Source organism: Apus apus, chromosome 16 (assembly GCF_020740795.1).
Source record: "Apus apus isolate bApuApu2 chromosome 16, bApuApu2.pri.cur, whole genome shotgun sequence".
NCBI lineage: Eukaryota > Metazoa > Chordata > Aves > Apodiformes > Apodidae > Apus > Apus apus.
Window position 1 is genome coordinate 12,250,650 of NC_067297.1, and position 12,717 is coordinate 12,263,366.

At 48.4% G+C, this 12,717-nt stretch overlaps 1 protein-coding gene across 1 annotated transcript; it reads right to left on the bottom strand.

Moving 5' to 3' along the window:
- Positions 1-236: 236 nt before the first annotated feature.
- Positions 237-8,647, bottom strand: MORN3 (MORN repeat containing 3). The gene is made up of 5 exons (XM_051634439.1): positions 8,503-8,647; positions 7,658-7,815; positions 5,647-5,806; positions 2,829-3,013; positions 237-362 (listed from the first exon to the last, which is right to left on the bottom strand). The coding sequence occupies exons 1-5, from the start codon at positions 8,645-8,647 to the stop codon at positions 291-293; spliced, it is 720 nt and encodes a 239-aa protein (XP_051490399.1). The 3' UTR covers positions 237-290.
- Positions 8,648-12,717: the final 4,070 nt, after the last annotated feature.

Below are 12,717 nucleotides of genomic sequence, written 5' to 3' on the forward strand. Positions count from 1 at the left end.
AGACAGAGGAACTGGGCCCAGGGTGTCTCTGCCTGTCCTTACAGCCTTTTCCTGCTTGTGGGTTTTTTTTCCTTTTTTTTTTTTTTTTCCCTTTCTTTTCTAAAATATTGGAGGGTGGGAAGAGGCCACTGAGCAAAGCCACCTGCAGAGTGAAGGATTCCTGAGCAGCCTTGAGGGAAAAGCAAGGCAAATCACCACGCCAGGCACCAGTGTGGATTTGAGTCTCAGATGAATGAGTAACCCAGGGTCATGTTCTTATCTCAAATCTTTCTTTTGTCTTCAGCATCTGGTTATTCACTTTGGCTGTCAGCAAATATCGCCTTGGCCTCTGCTAAAACACCATCTGGATCCACTAGTTCAATCTGAATAAAAAGAATACAAATCAGTTATGCAGTGGAACTGAAGAAGCTTAAGGTTTTTTTAGATCTTGATTACTGGAGCATTAACAGAATCTCTCATGTATCAGGACTTTACATTGCAGCCTTTCAGTGACTGTTAGAGACATTGCAACACCTCCCTAATTCTATCAGCACGTTGAACATCACTTAATCTCCTTGAAAGAGCTGTGTGGGGTGGGCTGATTCTCCTTGAATAAAACACTTTTTCTTGGGCTTTGATTTGTAGCCTCTTGGGTCTCCTGAATATTTTCCAAAGGTGAGTAATTGCATCACCCAAGTGAGCATCAGAGGTCCCATGAAAGGAAGAATCTGGAGTCATGTAACCTGCATGTGACTAGATGCAGATTCTTGAGAGGGAAGTGCCAAAGCCCTGCCAGGACATTTTCATCTCACTCTGTCCTGCTTTATGTCCTGGTGTTTTCTGGGGGCTTCATGTGTGTGTGATGTTGTCTCAAGCAGAAACAATATAGTACTTTTCTTACTTATTTTGTTAAACTTTCTGCAGCCTTGGCTTCAATAACTGTAACAGCAAATATGCCAAGTCCACCATGTTGTCTTTCTGTATCTCTACAGTTACATTTAAATTCTGCCTTGATACAACCCTATCTATGTACTGATTCCCTTCGAAGCTCATGACAACTGTTTTCGAGTTCTCAGCCATTTTCTGTCCTTTGCATCCCCACTGTCTGTTGCTTTTACCTGCTAATGAAGACAGGGGTGTTTCTCCAATGCAGAAGCTCAGATCCTCACTGTTCACCTCTTGTCAGGCACAAGCTGACTGTTTTAATCTCTGGTTTTGGCAGGTTCTAACATTGACCCTACATCTGCTGTTCTCTGTCAGCTGCCTGCGACAGTAATTTGGCAAAAGGCTTATGAAAATCTGAAGTAATTTTTTCTTCTTTTATCTTTTGCTTCCTTCACATTCTGAGGTCAATAAATCTCTTCCAATGCAAAGCACAGTGAGGGCAGAGAAAGTTGATGCTTTGTTTTTGCTCACAGAGCAGAAGAAAATTGGGTCATAACTTGGTCTTCAGGGAGTTAAGCAAACAGCCAGGCTTGAACATCCTGCTGCAGTGAAATGGATATTCATCCCAAGGCTGGGTTGTTAAAAGAGGCTGTTCTCAAGGCCATTCTCAGCTGACCTTTGACAAACCTTGTAAGGTAAATATTTTTAGCTACAGAAGTACTGCTCCTTTCACTCTTTTTGCACAATTGAGATTGTTTTCCCCTGGTGAGTATTTGGTGTTTATTATTCTGCACGGCCGTGGGTGTGCCTAGTACTTAGGGGATTAACTGGCTGTCAAAAATGCTTGTGCCTTAATGGCCCTTGCTATAGAAACCAGATTTAAAAAATAAGGGAAGCAAAGATTTAACAGCTGTGAGCCTCGGTAGCTGCATCTGCCCAATATCATTTGCAACAACCTTGTCCCTGGAGCAGAGGAGGAAGGCAGGCAGCTCCATCTGCCAGGGGCTGTGCTGTTCCCTGTGTTACTGGTGTAAAGCAGTGAGCTGAGGTTATCCAGTGTGGTTCTGCTTGGCTCTAAGCAAAGAGGAGCTTTCCCCACCTGTATCCTGCAGGAACCTTCCCTTGGGAATGCAATGTCTTTGTTTTACATGTGTGTGGCATGCAGACCATGGGGATTCAAGCTGAGCCTGTTGGCCAGCTGTGTCTCCTGGAGCCACATCTGTTCCCTACTGATCCCTGTTCCTTGACCACCTCCAAGGACATGAAGTGGGGGACAGGCTCTCCCATCCTCTGGCTCCTGTGCCAAAGTGATGTGCAAGGACCTGGTGTCTGCCAGGCTGGCAGACCAGGGTGCCTCATTGTACCTCTTGTCCAGTCTTTGGCAGGGAGACAGGGACTGGCTCTTCCTCTGCAGCCTCTGTCAGCCTTAATGGAAAAGGGGAGCAGAGCTCTTCAGGTCTCAGCCTGCTCACGTCGGGGAAGCAATGTGCACCCCTCTGCCCATGGGGCTGCTGGTGAGACCAGGATGAGACCCTGACAGGGTGCCTGGGTGAAGGAAATGGCTGCTGGAAGCACTGCAGCAGCTGGGTTCAGCAAGGCCTGGTCAGCTTTAGCAGTTTGGTTTGGCAAAATCATTTGACTTTGACGCAAATCCCACTATTGTCTCTGTTTCTATTGTTCCTGTTTCCTTTGTGCTGCTTCAGGTCTCTAAGCAGTTTTGGTGCGTGAGAACTGCACTTTTTCAGATGTGGGTGATCAGGAGGCTCCAGCAGTGGCTGGATGGGCTGTTTGTCCCAATGGGATTGTTTAGGACACTGCTGGCCAAAAGACTCTGAGCACACATCTCATGAACTGGGAAGACCATGGGGGTAAACACTCAAAGAATGAAATGCCACTTGGAGAGCTTCCCTGAGCACTAATGAATGCAAACATCCCCAGCAAAACTGAAATTTCCCGCCAATTACCTTTGGAATTGGATACTGGGTAGGGGCAGGAGCTCTATCTCTGCCAAAGTCGATCATAGTTCCACATTTTGGTATATCTGCTACCCAGATACCTTCAAACATCTGTCCACTATCCAAGTAGAAAAATTTCCCTGGGCCATGTTTCTTTCCATCTTTCCAACCTCCTTCGTACCGATTTTCATTTGCTGCAATAGAATACATGAAGAGACCATAAAATTTGCAGTTTCATTCAGGGACTACAATCAAAACCAACCAACACATCAAACAGAAGAGGAAATAATCTGTTTGACTCCTCTTGGCAGTTTTGAGAGGGCTGAGGCATGCAGTGCTCCATTTGCTGTGCCACAGACGATAAAAGGCTGTGGATGGAGCCCACGTTTGCCCACTTGGGACAAGAACTGTGTTCTCCCACTTTGTTCTTCTCCCAGTGATATTCATGTTCTGCTGATTTGTGGAATGAGTGATCTCAGGGTCAGACTAGTTGCTGAGTCACTCTTCACAGCATGAAAAATTATAGGGCACAAGTTTTGGATTTGTCACCGCAACAAATCACACAGGAACTCTGGCTTGAAGAGGTTTACTTGGCTGGGCAAGGAACCGCAGCACTGACTGATCATTGTCCAGTCAAAATAATCTTGCTTTCAACAATACTTGTAGTTTTTCCTCAATGAATTACAGAGCAGGAATTGCTGTGAGTGTCTGAATGGCCCAGGCAATCAGCAACAGACTGTTTTTCCAGCTGCATTGTGTCTCTTGGTGTTTTTCTGCAAGTTGAGAGAGGACTTTTCAAGTTCTGTTCTGCTTTCCAGGAATTCATCCACCCGTCACAAACAGGGAAAGCTGAGCTGCAAGGGGAAGAGAGCAGCCTCCTCCAGGGATGCTGGTTGAGAAGGGGCATCATACCCACAATGATCTTGGGGCTAGGATACACTCGGGCCACCCTACTCTCACTAGGATAGTCCTCTGCTGTCCCCTTGGCCCCAGTACAGTGTTTCTAAGCAAAAAAACACAGGGATTTTCTACCAAGTTACTTAGGGGAAATATCTTTGGGCCTCAGCTGAACTCTGCCTTTTTGAGGCAGAAGTGGCTGAAATACCAGGGCACCCACCACGGTGCCGCAGAGGGAGCTGGGGTTTGCCAGAATGCTGTAAGGCAAGGGGGAAAACCAAAAATACTTCTGAGGAGCATGACTGCTGGGCTTTTCAGGCACGGTCTGGTTTACAGTTCAGAGCTGTGGCAGCGGTTCTCCTCAGCTTCCATCTGGTGGTGTGCTCATCTGCAACCTGCCCTGCCTGCGGGTGGGAGCAGCTCAGCTTCTGCTCCCCGTCCACCAACAACTCAGAAACCACCAAGCTCACAGAGCCAGTGGTGATGAGGGGCCATGGAATATGCTGGCTGCACCACAGCACCTAGCTGCTCCCAGCTGCTCTCCTCCCAGAGCACCTGGGAGGCTGCATTGCTCAGGATCAGGATCTCCTCCACGGACACGCAGCGTTCCCGTTCCGCAGCCGCTGGGCAGCCGGGGCAGCGGAGCCACGTGGCGCTCCCAGCCAAGCTCGCCCTGGCCGGGCGTGCTGCCACTACAAGCAATTTAATCTTGAGCTGCGGCTCATCGTGACCTCCACTGAAGAGCTCCTTTTCTTCCTCCATCGCAAAGCTGCCAGCACGTGGGCACACTTCCAGCGGCTGAGCTGAATACATTCAGGTTGTGGGTATGAAATAATTGCTCTTGCTAATTTTAACCAAAGAAACCCAGCTTGCAATGGGTTGCAGGCTACGCTGGAGGCAACCAGGCTGTGAAACAGCCACATCAGCTGCAGCTGCAGCCCCCCTGAGGGGCTGCCCGGTTATGATGCCAAGGGTGATCCCACCAGGACTGTGATGGGAGTGAAGCAGATCAGTCGCAGGAGTTATGCCTGGAAGCGGGTGCTGATTTCATCTGGATGAGCCATGGGTCCAAAGTGACTTTACAGTCATCAGGGAGAGCACAGTCATGCATGTGATGTGTAGTGAAGGTCGTGCTCATTCCTGCCAGCTGCTTTGCTTAGCTAATTACTAGCCTTGAGATCACTTTCAAGCAAGCAAATTAGAATAGATTCATAACAATATAGAGATAGTATTTCTTCAAACATTCCTGGAACACAGTGCCATGTACTGCAAAGGACTGGGATTCTCGGCTTTGGGGAAAAATGTGTTTACCTCCAAGCAAATAAGGAAGGAAAATATCCCAAATTTCTGTTTTTATGATGAGATTTCCTCCAGCATTCCCCATCCTTAATGTGCTCAGTGTTATTTCTGGGAAGCGATCATGTATTTATGAAACCCATGTTCACTTAATGTGAGCCGGTGTTGGAAGTAATAGAGGGGATGGAGTGATCTCAAAAAGAAAACTTCTCTCCCTTTTTTTTCTGTGCTGGAAAACGGACTCCTCTTTGGTGTGCAGCAGCTAGAAAGCATATCTGGCAAAGTGCCTGGGCTGAAAAGAGACATTTGCTCTTCTCTGACCCAACAGTATATTATCTCAACCCCTAACCATCCCAGTCAATTAAATGTAAATCACAACAAAAAATAAGCTTTCATTGGTGTGGGCTTGAGCAGTGCAATGCCAGCCCTTGCACAGGCTGTGCTGCCTCCAACCACAGGGCATGAGGGGAGAGACAGCACAGGGGAGCAGCCACAACCCTGACTCAAGGCTGCAGCTGAAGATGTGATGTGGCATCCAGCAATGTGGACAGCAGAGGTATCTGGAGAGCAGCACAATATAAAAGACCTTGAAGGGGGCTGGCAGATATGGTGGGCAAGGGTGGCTGGTACTTACACAGCCGCAGCATCCCCTGCCCGTTGTGTTGGTCCCACAGCCACTGTCCCTCATAGATGGACCTGTCCTGGTAGTACATCCGTCCCCAGCCGCTCCGCTGCCCATCGCTCCAGTCGCCCTCGTAGCGCTCCCCGCTGGGGTAGAACATCATCCCACAGCCCTGGAGGGCAGCACAGAGATGGCTGGTTAAGAGCCTCTATTGAAAGGGGTTTGTGTCCAATATCAGGCTGTTAGTTCCTTGATGGGCTACTCCTTTGCTTAGCACTCTTACATACCGCTGCTGGAGGCCCAGCTCAGTGGCCAATCATGTGTTGAAAGAGAAGGGAGGTGATGGTATGGTTGTTGGTTTTTTATTTTATTTTATTCCCACAACAAAACCTCAGGCTTGTATCTCAGTGTGTTATCACTGGCAGGATCACTGCTAATATTTAGCTAAAAGCAGGTTTTACTAGTGCATATGCAGCATAAACAAGACCTGTTTCTCACCAAGGGGATTTCATGCCTTTCAACCCTGAGCATACTTCCTCCAGCACAGTGTGTCCCAGGCGGCGACACTGTCCTTTGCCCCTGAGCAGACAAAAGGTCTCTAAGCAATGATGACTATGGAAACAGTTTTGCCGCCTTCTCCATCCAGACCCCCAAAGAGATAATGTCCTAAACAGGCCCTTGTTGTGCTTCCTTCCTCCTTCAGGAGAAGCTCAAGGCAGCCCTGAAGGCTACCTGTGGTGAGATGGGCAGGCACAGCGATGCCATGCGTGCCTCTCCACAAGCCAGGCGCTGGGCCAGGCAGCTCTGACCTTGAGCAGTCTCTGCTCTTTGCTTTCACTCCTCAGGTGCAGTGCTGCTGGCCAGTTTGGTTGGTGCACTTCTGAATTAAGACCACTGGGTGTGTGCAAGCTGGGGGCTCCAGGAGGTGTTTGTCTTATGTGTTTGTTTCCATGAAGATAAATCAGGTATCCCCTATACCAGGGAGTGACACCAGTAAGAAACATTTGCATATTACTAATGAGTTTTCCCATAGGAATAAAGCTTTAACCTACCTCTGAACAAAAATAAAATCAGTTTTAGAAACTACTGATTTTTCCTAGCATGAGTTTTATTAAACTGCATGGATGTAAAAGGGAGGGTTTTTCGAAGAAAAAGCAGCCTTAGTGATATTTTGATGACATTGTCTTTCACTAAAGCTCAATCATCCAAAATATGTCCTCCAAGAACAGGAGGAAAAGCTCCCTCCAAGAGACTGAAGCCATGGAGCTGCACACCAATTAGAAATGTAAGAGGCTATTAATTTAATTTAAGAGCTGACACGGAGGCAAACACAAGTTTTCCACTGGCAGATCAGAAAACATTCCTGCAAGGATTTTGCTCATACAATTCCAGTCATTTTTACCAGATGCCTTCCTCATTACGTTTCCTTTAGAAAAATCAGTGATTTATGTGACAGGCTTAATTTCCAAAAGAACTCATGTTATTTGTTTAATATGCTGTTAAACTCCCAGAAGAAGGCACATTTTCCTGCAGTTCTTATAGTACAGGCTCCTCTGACTGCCACTTCAAGGGTGAGAGGAACAAAAGGGATGGGTGGGGAGGATTAAGACATGGGATACAAAACCTCTGGGATTTCTGAAGGTTTAAATTAAGATTTAAAAAGAGCCCAAGCCTGGAGGAGGATTTGTTCCTATAGCCTCTTCCTGGAGTCACACTGCTGCTTCCCTGTGGCCAGCAGTGGGACACAGTGCAGCTCCTGCAGCATCTGGAGTGGGGAGGTTAGTAACACCAGGAGCAGTGAGGTTGAGGAGAGCAGGGGTTGAGGGCTTAGGTACCAGAGCTCTTGCTTTTGCTTTCATTTTCTTGTTCCATTTATTAGTTCTCCCAAACCCCTTCAATTCAGCCTCGGCATTTGAAAAGTCAGTGTGATTTAAGTGATCTTTTTGCACGTGTGCACTCAGCTCTTCCCTGTGTTTTGGGGAATGCTGCCTCACCACTGGCAGGTGCAGAAAATCTCACTTACACATTTTTTGTCGTCCTTCCACCAGCCTGCATACACCTTCCTGTATTCCTTGGTTTTGGGGTCAGGAATGCTGTATGAGCCATAACCATCCCGCTTCCCAAACTTCCAGTCTCCGCTATAAATAGCACCATTGCTTTTCCATACCTGGATGCCTTTACCTGTTTAACAAACAAGAGGAATGACCATCATGGTTGTGAGGAGGAGGATTTACAGAGCTGCTTTCCTACAGCTCCATCCTGGGTGAGGCAGCACAGCCAGCACTGAGGCAGGTTTATGTCTGGGGTTCAGTTTAGCTTCCCAAGTTGGATACAGTGTTTATCTTGATCAGGAGCTTCCTGGGTGGCCTGTGCTGAATGCATTTAAATCTTTCCAAATTTTGGTTTACTGCTTGTAAACAAGCCTGTCCTGCTCTTGCTGCTCAGTTCTTGGTCAGGTTCTCCTTCCCTTACTCTGTCTCCTGCAGACACACCATGACTTGAGAATAAATTAATAATCCTGAAGACAAAAGTCAGGAGCTGAGAGAGCTCCAGGGACTGTGCAGCCAGGGCACATCCCAGTGCATGGAGCTGACTGCAGTTTGCTGTGTTTGCAAAGGATTTTAAAACATATTATCTAGATATTTTGGGAAATTGTCCCCAAGTGCACACAAGTGCTCTTCAGGTTACCTATTAGGAGTATTTCTGAGTACATTTTTGCATTACATCTATCAGAGACATGTGTGTGAATATATATATATAGTCTTACATGAATGAAAGGTGTTACAGGAGCATACACAACACTCATTGCTCTAAGACATTCTATAAAGACATTTAAATCGGTACTTTTCTGAAAATGGTCTATCTTACCATGTTTCAAGTTGCCCAGCCATTCTCCAGTGTATTTATCCCCATTTACAGCATAGACCGTGTGTCTTAATCCACATTTCTGTGCTTTCCTGTCCCATTCGTGCCAGATAGGCTCTGTAGTCTTGGGCTGTTTTAAAAAGGGCATGTTGTTCCTGGCTGAAGAGGAAAACAATTGTCAGCAATAAATTAGAGAGAAATTACAAAGCAGGTTTAGGCAGAACAGCCTATTCGTGAGCTATGTTTTAATATGCACCTGAGTCAGTAATTTATGCCTGGCTTCAGAGAGGTTAAATAGAGATATTACAAACAGAAGGTATCTAAAAATACTGAAGTACAAACCAGTGATATCTGAAAATAGGCTCACAGCACAGCCTGGCCTGTTGGGAAACGTTAAATAAGCCTCAGGAGATCGGGTGTGTGGTGGGAATGACACTCTGCTCCTGCTGGAGGTCCTGGGGAGCACAGGGAAAGGCACCACTTCTCCGTACAGCCCAGACCTTGCTGGGCTCCTTCCCATGGGGGGAAAGGATCAGTGTGGGAGAAGAAGCGGTTTTGGCCCATCAATACAGAGAGGACAATAGTGGAGCGCGGCACAGTGGCGATTTCTGGGCATTGCTGGTAGAACAGCTTGCTGTTCCACACAGCGGGAATGCCGGCACGGACTTGGAGGTGAGAATGGACTCCTGTAAACCATAAATGCCAAGAAGCGGCTGTAGAAACAAAAAGCAAGTTTGTATGAATAGCGTTAACATCCAGAGTTCGGCTGGAGCCCAGCGGGGTGGGATGCTCTCCGATTTTGTCTCCTGGGCTCCCCCTTCTGTCCTGATTCACTGCACTGAGCCATATCTAGTGATTTTTCTGCATCTTCACATTTCTCCGGTGTGAGAGCTTCCATTCCTGCTGCACCGCAGGTGCCAGGGAGCCCGACATGGGGGAAAGCTTGGAGGAGAGAGGAAAGGGAAGGTGCTCCAGGTCACTGCTAGGAAATAAAAGCTAGAAATTGTATCTAAGAAATTATAATTAATGCTTATCCTCAGTTCTTCATGTAGATGTAGGAAATGGTCATTCAACATCTATTTGGGAGATATCATTGCTAAAAAAAAAGGATTTCTGTGCACATGATGAGCCTTCCCCCAAAAAACCTAGCTGTGTAGTGTAGTGTGTGTCCTGTGTGTCTCCTTACCCGGGGGCTGTGGGGGGCACAGGCAGGGCTGGGGAACCTGCCCGGGTGGTGCATTGTGAGCTCAGACCCAGGAAAGCTCCTGCCAGGCTGCGGTGGAAGGAGAGGGGCCAGAGAGCAGGTTCCTGGCTGGTCACTCCCTCTTCAGATGGGTGCCTCCTTCACTGACCTCAAGGACAGGGAGGAAGGTGAAGACCTCCGTGTTGCCAGTCTTCAAAGCAGATGTTTTGGAGCTGGGGTTGTCTGTAAGGGCAGAGGAAGATCTGGCAGCTGGAGTCCCTTGGCCATGCCACCCACCTGGGAGCCTCTTGGCTTGAGGTCACTGAGGGCAGGATCTGTCCCTTAGTATGATGGAGTTGCAGTCTGCTGCAGATGATGGTTTTTCTGCAATGCAAATACAGGATACACCACAGATTATGAGTTTCTCCTATGCCTTTTTTTGGGTGCTGCAAACCCCAGAGAGGGGGATCTCACCAATATTTGTCAAGGGCTGAGGGTTTGCAAGACACAGAGGTGCATGTTGCCACCTCATGCCTGTCCTCCACTTGCTGGGGGAGCAGAAAACTGAGCTACAGCTATGTGCACCCACCTGAACACTGGCCAGGACCTCTGAGCAACTCATGGCTGTGAAGAGAGTTCACTACCCCCACCAGATGGAAGCATCACTGTCCCACCACTACATCTGAGCACTTGTTTAGCTCAAAGCTTAGGATTTAAAAACGCTAGGGAGGATTCCCAGCCGCGGGAACAGCCGCAGCACCCTGCCATCTGCTCACCGTGCCCTTTGAGGTACAGCCTGCAAGGAGCACCCAGGGTAATGCAGGCCAGCAGGAGTCACCTTTATTTGCTAAATCCCCTTCCAAATTTACGACAGCGATGCCAGGTTTGACTAAGTGTTAATGCAGTCAGTACTTGCCCCTCTGGATGTCTTTAGCCACCTACTACAAGGAGGAGGGGGCTGGCAGCAAGAGGTAGGGGCTTCAAAGACTCCCTGCAGGTTCTGTGCTCCCCCGGGCAGGAGATGCCTGGCAGCCCCGGCAGCGGCTGCAGCTCCTGGTGCTGACGGCTAGAGGCTGCTGCTCCCATGTAGCTCTGCCGCCGCTGCACCTGGGGATGGGGATCCTTCATAATCCCAGAGTCTACATAGTCCTTTCTCTCACTCTGGAGCTTTGTCAGGTTTCTGGTAAAAAGCAGCTTCACAAAGAGCAGGGTGGAAATTTCAGCTGGTTGCAGAGAAGGTGTTGCTGGCTGTGCCTGGCAGCTCCCTGCCTGCCACCACACCTGCCTGGTTTGTAAAGCACCCTCAAGCTCGGCCCATGGTCTCCTGCTGCCCCCCGGCCCCAAGAGCCACCCCTGGACACCAACCTGCGCTCGTGCTGCCGGCTGCATCGGCAGGGTCGTCATGGCAACTCTGCCAAACTCCTGCGCAAAGGGTCATGGGAGCAGGGCCGGAGAGCGGCCGCGGAGCCGAGGATCGAGGGGCGGCGGGAGCAGAGGAATGCGGCCGGGACACGGGCTCACCCTGCCTGCCCCACGAGGGATGGAGGATCCTCCAGGGGCTGCCAAGCACACGCCACTCTGGAGCTATGTGTCTTCCAGTTAAGGATTATTCAGCAGAATATAAAATGCTGATAAGCAACAAGTGTTGCACCTCTGGTTGTTTTCTTCTTTTATATACATATATATGTGCAGCAGCAGAAGGCTGGAAATGGAAGCACTGATTACAGTGCTGATGGATAACAGATAAATCAGCCTTGCAGATGTCAGAAGAAAACAGGGAAATCCCCTGAAAACGCACATCAGAGAAAGAGAAATCTGAATAAACCTGACATTAATTTCCTCATCTGTTGCATCACTTCTGAAGCCACAGTGAGTAGGGATTGCCATTATGGCCATGTGGGTGTCTTGAAATAACCTTCCCTAGCAGGCACTTAACTGCACATTTCAAGTATAAAACCAAAGTTCCGGTTTTGCTCCCAAAAGCCAAACACGTTTACTTATTGTCGTCCTTCTACCATATTTTCCATGCCCAGCACTGCAGGCTGAGTGGCACAAACGCTGAGGTAGGTGGGGAACCTTGGATTGAAACAAAGCACCTGCCTCTGCTGAGGTGAAATACAGCTTGGTCTTCCCTGTGGGTGTTCATCTGCCACCTGCACTGTCTGTAGCATTGAAGGCAACTGAGGTGTGTCCACTCTTGCACAGGACAGAGGGTGTGAGGGGATGGTCACCCCTAGGAACATGCCATTGTTGCCTTCAAGCAGGGAAGGATCTTTTGGGTTTGATGGTGAGTAGCAGTAAGTGAGAGGGAACACACTGAAGAATTAAGCTGTTTCATTCAGGACTGTCTCTGCTGCAGTCAGTGTGGGCAGGGGAGGAAAAACCTCCTCCTTGGACTTACTTGGACTTAGTCCAAGCGTGAGTGTGACTGAAGGCAAATACTCCATTTCCCATGGCATGCAAGGAACCGAACAGGGGGAGAGAACTGCTCCCTGGGAAATCAGGTGGAGAAAGAAAATGAGCTAGAAGGAGGGAAGAGATGTCCAAGATGTGTGGAAATGTTGGAGGGAGGTCTGTGCCACAGGAAAGCACAAACACACAGGAAAATTAAGGTCAAAATCCAGGTTATGATGGGCTAGGAGGAGAACCTGTGTTTTCTTAATCATAGAATCATAGAATCATAGAATCATAGGGGTTGGAAGGGACCTCGAAAGATCATCTAGTCCAACCCCCCTGCCAGAGCAGGGTCACCTAGAGTACATCACACAGGAAGGCGTCCAGGCGGGTTTTGAATGTCTCCAGCGAAGGAGACTCCACAACCTCTCTTAGGTGCAATTCCCCTCATTCCAGCCTTTCCAGCCAAAATTTGACCCCAAGTCTCCTTCTTGCCTGTTTGTTTGGTTTTGGTGGGGGTTTGTTTGTTTTTTCAAATTGGTTTCTTGTTTGACTCTCACAGATATTGGGCACTGCTACTGAGGAACACCAGCAGAGCCTGCTCCACCGGGCCCTGATAAGGCTCCTGTTCTGTTGCTGTT